General features: G+C 29.0%; 1 protein-coding gene across 2 annotated transcripts; it reads left to right on the forward strand.

Annotated features, from left to right (window-relative positions):
* The first annotated feature begins 982 nt into the window (after positions 1-982).
* LOC120092764 (agamous-like MADS-box protein AGL19) lies at positions 983-7,314 on the forward strand. 2 transcript variants are annotated; one of them, XM_039050955.2, is made up of 9 exons: positions 983-1,077; positions 1,176-1,302; positions 1,471-1,674; positions 3,168-3,246; positions 5,109-5,173; positions 5,463-5,562; positions 5,688-5,729; positions 5,901-5,942; positions 7,060-7,314. In XM_039050955.2, the coding sequence occupies exons 3-9, from the start codon at positions 1,493-1,495 to the stop codon at positions 7,204-7,206; spliced, it is 657 nt and encodes a 218-aa protein (XP_038906883.1). In that variant the 5' UTR covers positions 983-1,077; positions 1,176-1,302; positions 1,471-1,492; the 3' UTR covers positions 7,207-7,314. The 2 variants fall into 2 exon arrangements, with proteins under 2 accessions (XP_038906883.1, XP_038906882.1); XM_039050954.2 differs by lacking the exon at positions 983-1,077 and having other exon boundaries at positions 1,085-1,302.
* Positions 7,315-7,789: the final 475 nt, after the last annotated feature.

Below are 7,789 nucleotides of genomic sequence, written 5' to 3' on the forward strand. Positions count from 1 at the left end.
TAATTTTTTAATTTTAAAACAATTTTTTTTATCAAGATTATGTGTTTTTACAAATCAAAATTTGAATTGGATGGGTGAGTTCTAAAACAATTACTTTTTCACCTTTTGAAATTCTACATTTAAAAAAAAAAATTAAAAAAACCTTTTAATTCCTATAACATATTTTCTAATTGCTGCATTTTAATCAATTAGAAGTAAACATTGCGACTTATTTGTAACTAACACCATCAATTCTTTTGCAATTGATTATCATTAAAATTTCATTAATAGATATGTAAAATATGAGTTAAAATAGAAATCATTTTCCAACAATGAGAATATAAATTTTAGACACAAACCTCATATTTAACCAAAATTAGCACATATGGCTCATAAGAAGACAGCAAATTAGGCAATGGCAAAAATTGCAAATTGTTGTCTCTCTCTCCTTTTTTTGGAAAATAATATTGCAAATTGTTCTCGATATTTTCATTTGCTATAGATAATATATATATATAAAAAAGAAAAACGCACCAATCAATAAGGAAGAGCCACGTGATAGAGTACGATGGATGTTCCCAGTGAATGACGTGGAGGGATTTAATTGGTCCAGCTCTGAAGCGAATCGTACGGAACAATAAAACCCATAAAAAATTTTAACGTACGGAGAAACATTTCTTTAAACCCTCAAACGAAAACAGCTTTTACGGTATCCGACGAGTGCTCCAAATTTTACCTGCAACCCAAACCCAACTAAAAACCAAAAGCCAAATTCCCCAAATTACCCCTCCCCTCCCCGGTTTAACTGGCAACCGACAGGAATGTTTGCTGTTCTCAGCTCCAAACGCCTTCTTTGCCTCTCCAAGGGTCACCGGCCGCAGTGGTTGTCAGTCACTTTAACAACGTGTCACTCCGCCAGCTAGTAGCACACTAACCCTCGTGCACCGAAATGTAAGGGAATTCTTTTTTTAAAAAACAAAAAAATTAAAGGAAAAAATGGGTTTCTCAAGTGGTCGCATTTATTCTGTTTGGTTTCTTTTTTTGGGAGGTTCCTATTTTCTTACTTGAGTTTTCCCAAAAAAGAAAGAAAGAGATCAGGTTCTTCGTCAATTCAAATTCTCTTTCCTTCTAAAAATTGTATCTTTTATCTATCTTTCTAATCCTTTCTCATTTCTTATTTATACCCCCATTTCTAGGGTTCTTTCTAGACTCTCCCTTCAAAAAAAAAAGAGAAAAAAGAAAAAAATTAAATCCCTCTTCCTTTTAGGTCTTCTCTGATTTTTTCCCCATTTATCAACCTTACTCCTCAAGATTTACTCATAGGTGAGTCCTTGCAAGGATTTTGATCCATTTTTTTTTTTCCAAATGGGTTTTGAGTAAAATCATGTTTTGATTTCTGGGTTTTGAGTGAAATTATGTTTTGATATCTGGGTTTTGATTTTTTGTGAGATTTATGATGTAAAAATCTAATCTTTTTTGTTTTCAAATAAGGTAAATAGCTTTAAGAGCGAAAATGGTGAGAGGAAAAACACAAATGAAGCGCATAGAGAATGCTACAAGCAGGCAAGTTACCTTTTCAAAGCGCAGAAATGGCTTACTCAAGAAAGCTTTTGAGCTTTCAGTTCTTTGTGATGCTGAAGTTGCACTTATCATTTTCTCTCCAAGAGGCAAACTTTATGAATTTTCCAATTGCAGGTACAATTTTTTGTTTTCCCCCTCACCCCCCCCAAAAAAAAGAGAAAAAAAATCTATCCACAAATCTCTTAAATCACTGTCCTTTTGGGGTTAATAATGAAACTTCTGTATTTGTTTATTTTCTTTTGGATACTATCTATTTCCTTTGGTTCTACTTCTTTCTCTTTTTAGCAAACAAAAATAGTACTGTCCTTCCTCTTATTTCTATATCCCCAACAGATTTGTGTTAATGGCTTAAACTTTAAAGTTGCTTTAATCATATTCCAAATCTTTATATAGATATTTTAGAGTCCTCTTACTGATTTAGGGCTTATTTTGTTTGGTAGCTTCCGTTTCCTGTTGAATAATTGAGAATACATGTGTTTGGTGGAATCGTTCTTGAAATTCGACCAAAACAGTGAAAATTCTGAAAATAAGGTTACATAATTTAATGTTTTAGAAGATAGCTTTTGTTACAGATAATATTTCATGTTCAACTTAAGTTACTTTAGTTAGGTCTAATAATAGATGGATGATTTAACATACTAATGTTGTCAAATAATAATCCTATGAATTTATTAGGTAAATAATGCCTGTTGGTAACTACTCCATATATTTATTGAACAATTTCTTTAATTGAAATCTTAATGTTAAATTTATATTACCAAACTATTGTCATTTTTGTTGAATCTATTGTCTTCAAATGACTAACAAAGTATAACCTTGGAGAACTCAAACTTTATGTTTGGTTACCATCATTATATTTGTGAAAACTTCTGAGCTTTTTACTTTGACTAAAATCAAGGTGTGACTTTGTGAGACTCATGAAGGTTTCCCATTATTAAGGACTGTTGAATTTCATTTCATAGGCTTCTCAGACATAGAGGGATAGCTATTATAGCTTGAATTATACCATCACTAAATGAAATATATATATATATATTATAAATTTAAAGTACTTCTTAAAAGAAATAACATATTTCTCTTTCTCCAAGGTAAAGCCTCAGGCTTTGTAGATAAACAAAAATTTCTTTTTAATAAAGGTTGATTTTTTCTAGTTCCTAGTGTTGAGACATGAGAGCATCTAGTTTGAGTCATGTCTCACTAAGTAGGTAGTAATTTAAGGAAATGCTAGACTATACCAAAATAGGAAGCTAATAGCTTTATTAGGGATATCATTTGGAATATTTAGCTTCACAATCCAATGGGAGGGGGAGGGGGCAAAAAAAAAAAAAAAAAAAAGGAAAAAAAAAGATAATCTTTTATCGATCTTTGTTAAAATTTCATATTGCTCCAAATTTGGTTATTTATTCCCACGCATGACTTTGAAGGGCATATCCCAATGAACATGGGAAATCTTGGTCGTTCATTTTTAAACTAACCCTTTGATTAAAGTTTTAAACTTTTTAACAATCTAAGGCTAAAGTTTAAAATTAAGGGGATTCATAACAAGAACAAGACATATTCCTAGTTTTATTGTTGGAGTTAACTTTGTTTGTTTGTTGATGTTTCAGTATGAACAAGACAATTGATCGCTATCAGAACAGAACCAAAGATTTGATGGCAAGTAACAACGCAGTTGAAGATATGCAGGTTTGTTGTTCTTCAAACACATTAATGTGTTGCTTTTTATGTAAAGAATGTGTAAGAGAAATATATGCCTGGTTTGGTTTTTCAAACAAAAGGTCTCCTCATTTGATAACTATTTGATTTTTAAAATTATGCTTGTTTTGTCATAATTTTTTACAATGATTTTTATCTTCTTGGTTGAATTTCAAAAATCAAAGAATAAGTTTTTAAAAACTAACTTTTTTGAGTTTTCAAAACTTGACTTCGATTTTGTAAATATTTTTAAAAGGTAGATAACAAAACAAAGAAATCTATAGGGGAAGTGATGTTTATAACCTTACTTTTCAAAAACCAAAAACTAAAAGCTAAAAACTAAACCTAGTTTGTTTTTTAGTTTTTAGTTTTTGAGAATTAAGCCAAATTTTGAAAACTAAAAAAAAGGTAGTTTTTAAGAACTTGTTTTTGTTTTTGGAAATTAGCTAAGAATTCAACTCTCATACTTAAGAAAGATACAAGCCATTATAAGATAAGAAGAGAAAACAGACTTAATCTTCAAAAACAATAAACGAAAGAGTTATCAAATGGGGCCAAAAAGTCCATTTGATTATTATTTGACTTTTGAAAAGTACCATGATGTTCATATTTACTAAGGGTGAATTCAATTTTTTCAAAAATTAAGGCTCCATTTGGTAACCATTTCCTTTTTTGTTTTTAGTTTTTGAAAACTAAATCTATTTTCTCTCCATTTATTACAATGATTCGCATTATTCTTTAGTATAGTGGTTGAATTCTTAGCCAAACTCCAAAAACAAAAACGATCTTTTAAAAGCTACTTTTTTTTAGTTTTCAAAATTTGACTTGATTTTTTAAACCATTAGTAAAAAGTAAATAACGTAGGAGAAATTTGGACGTGGAAGTAGCATCTCTGTAGGCGTAATTTTCAAAAACTAAAAATAAAAGATCAAATGGTTACCAAACGGGACCTAAATTTTTTAGTTTTTTAAACTTGACTTGGATTTTGATATCACTTCTAAAACACACATAATACATTATCCATACAAAGATAGATATAGTATTTATAAAGCTTGACCTTCACCAAATAGCAACTAAATGGCTATCAAACATCATTTCCCTTTCTTTTTTTCTGCTTTCTTTTTCTTTTTTTCCCACCCTTCTTTTAATTTCTTCCTTAAAAAAGAGAAGTTAAGAAAGAGAGAAGTTATTGAAGGAAGCCACTCCAACGTAGCTAACAGTTTTACTCCACACAGAAATATCTGTATTTTGAATATGTATCCAATGGTTGTTAGAGTCATGTAAATTTTTGTACATAAATCCTATGGTTATTAGGGAAAACTTTATGGCGGTTTCATTCAATAACTTCTTCATAAAAAGTAAAAATTTGGGCTTTTTTTTTTTCTCTTGAAAACACAGTTTCTTAAGATCGATTCACGTATCATCTGTTTGATATATTTAGGTCTAAGTTTGGAGGTAGCTTTGATTCTCGAATTGCTATGAGTTTTCTCTTTTAGAAAATTAAACCTTTAGTTCTTACATTTTCACCCACTTTCTACTTTGGACATTCAACTTTAAATCTCAATTTTACTATAATACTAATCTGTATTAAGTTTGTCATGTTCCCTTATCATGTTGTGTCTAGAAACAATCTAAAATCTAAACAGAAAATTGAGTTGTTAAAATCAGACATCAAAATCAAACTCACAAAACATTTCAAAGTCATTTTAGTACTACTAAATATGATAGCTAGGAATGTTGGTGTGGGTGGGGGGGAGAAGGGAATGTTCATGTGTATTATTTTCCCCATTTTGTCTTTATGTTTGATGTGTATTTGAATAATCTGAACTGATGAATTTATTTGGGATTGAAAGTTGGAGAAGGAATATGACTCCTTTAGCATGACTAAGAAGTTAGAGCACCTTGAAGTTTGTAAAAGGTTTGAGATTATTTTGATAAACAAAAACAAACTCATTTCCCTATTTTTCTTATATATTAAGGGCATGGTTTGGAAGTGATTTCAAAATCACTTTTGTCATGATTGAAATCACTTAAAACATGTATTTAATCATTCATAACCATTTTAATGTTTAAACATGAATCATTAAAATCATGTTTGTTAAAAGTGATTTTGAACACGACAAAAATGATTTTAACCGTTTCAATAAACCACTTTCAAAACATGCCCTAAAACACATATACATTCAATACTGTTTTGAATGGTACAGAAAACTGTTGGGAGATGGCTTGGATTTGTGTTCCATTGATGAGTTGCAGCAGCTTGAAAGGCAACTTGAAAGAAGCTTAAGCAAAATTAGGTCTAGAAAGGTACATATTATGATTTATTCATAGTATCCCTCTTTCCTTGAATTTGATTTAATTGTCTCTTTATAAAAATTTGAAATGTTTTTATATATATCACTATCATATATTATATTATTGTCAATTCTCAGTATCAAATGCTGAAGGAAGAAATTATGAAGCTGAAAGAAGAGGTAATTTTGTTTCACTTACTTTCTTGTGTAATTAATTGCTTGTCAATGAATTATTGATATAAATACTGATTAAATCTTTCAATAATATTATTTTGTTAGAAATTAAATAAAAATGTTCTTTTTGTTAGAGGTGGTTGTTGATTGCATTTTTTTTTTTCATTTGGTATATAGGAGAAAATGTTGCTGGAAGAAAATGCAGCACTGCAGATTAAGGTTATAACAATCCTCTTTTCTTTTCATAATATCAATTTCCTTTCTGTGATTACATTAAACTTAATCACAATCTAATAAGTAGAATAAGTAATTTTAACTTTAAATTGACAAATAAGAAAAAGTTGACTTGAAAAACTAGAGATAAATTCTTTTCTAGTAAACCTAAGTACCATTCTCTCTCTCTTTCTCTGATAAGTTCCACTATTCTCTTATTTCCAATATGAATAGGAATTAGAATCCATATCCAACCCGTAGAATTGTAACTCGACCTCATTTGATAATCATTTGTTTTCAAAAAATTTAGCTCATAAACATTACTTACTCCTATTGATTTCTTTGTTTTTGTTATCTACTTTTTCGAAATATTAATATCAAATTTCAAATCAAGTTTTGAAAACTAGAAAAAAGAAGTTTTTAAAAAAACATGTTATTGTTCTTAGAATTTGGCCTATGAATTCAAACGTTTCCTTAAGAAATATCAAAACTATTGAGAAGAAATATTAGAAAACTAGCATAATTTTCAAAAACTAAATGATGATCCAAAAAACTTAACTTAAAAGATTAACTTGTTTGAAAGCTTAAGTATTATATCTAATGAATCTTTGAAACTTTAAAAAAATATAGATCTCTTTGTACCTCCCTAATTATCAAAATTCCAAAACATTTCTTGTCTCTACTAGTGGTTCATAAGACCCTTTTTTAAATTTCAAAGACTTTTTGGACAAAAACTAAAAGTTCAAAGGCTTATTAGACAGTTTGCAAAGTTTATGAACCCCATTGGATATGATATAAAAAATTGAGTTGTTTTCAAATATAGGAAAATGAGTCAAATTTATTTTTATATATAGCAAAATATCACTACCTATTAATGATACATAGTGATAGACACCTATTTAAAACAATTACTCTAAAAAAAATTTAGAGGCTTATTCAACACTCTATAAATTGATCTAGAGACTAATTAAAACATAACACTCAAAGTCAAACTATATCTTTGTAACTTCAACTTTCCATATACAGGCAAAAAATTGTTTATCTTATAAGTCCAAATCCATATGAGTACTGACAATAAAAGGCTCACAATATATATACTTTTTTGCATGGGAATTATTTTCAGGTTAGAACTGAATCATCAAAAAAACAAGAAAGCAATCAGAGATCAGAATCATCAAACCATCAGGAGATAATGGATGTGGAAACTGAGTTGTTCATAGGACCACCAGAAAGAAGAAGCAAAAATAATAATAACAATGGCTTCCTGTAGAGTTTCATCCAACCTCACTTAACAACAAAATGGCTTGTTTCCAAAATCCCTTGAAAATTTCCCAAGAAAATAATATTACAAAAAAAAAAAAAGGTGAGTTTTTATTTACATGCAGCATTTATTTTTAACACTAAAAGTGAAAAAACCCAACATGACCAACCAAAAAAAAAAAAAAAAAAAAAAAATAGAAACTGAAAATGGTTTCTGATAAAATGTTTCATTATATACTTTATGAGAAAAAAAAAGTATATAGATGAAACTTAATTACCTGTATATTTAGGAACTGTGTACCTTGTTGGATACTGTCTCTTTTTTTTTTTTTTTTTTTTTTTTCTTTTTATTATTCTCAGCTTTTGCTTGTGATTTTCATTTTACAACATGTTTCTGTTTCTCCTTTTGTGGTTACTTTACTTTTTTAAAAACATGTGGAAATTTGGTGTCTAGATTGTGAAGTTTGAATGGGAATTTGTCTATATTTGAAGGCTACAAGAAGTAGATTCTTATATATATTGGAAATGGAAGATATATAGTGTTTGATTTGTGAGGAAAAGAAAAGGAAAAAAAAAGGGCTTGACATTGGTCC

The sequence above is a fragment of the Benincasa hispida genome, chromosome 12 (assembly GCF_027475165.1).
Source record: "Benincasa hispida cultivar pf3 chromosome 12, pf3_genome.v1.1, whole genome shotgun sequence".
NCBI lineage: Eukaryota > Viridiplantae > Streptophyta > Magnoliopsida > Cucurbitales > Cucurbitaceae > Benincasa > Benincasa hispida.

Bases quoted from the DNA above. Each gene is read 5' to 3' on its own strand.
- LOC120092764 (XM_039050955.2), top strand. From the start codon at position 1,493: ATGGTGAGAGGAAAAACACAAATGAAGCGCATAGAGAATGCTACAAGC. The intron at 1,675-3,167 runs GTACAATTTTTT...TTGATGTTTCAG, and splicing joins TATGAATTTTCCAATTGCAG to TATGAACAAGACAATTGATC. The intron at 5,563-5,687 runs GTACATATTATG...GTCAATTCTCAG, and splicing joins GCAAAATTAGGTCTAGAAAG to TATCAAATGCTGAAGGAAGA.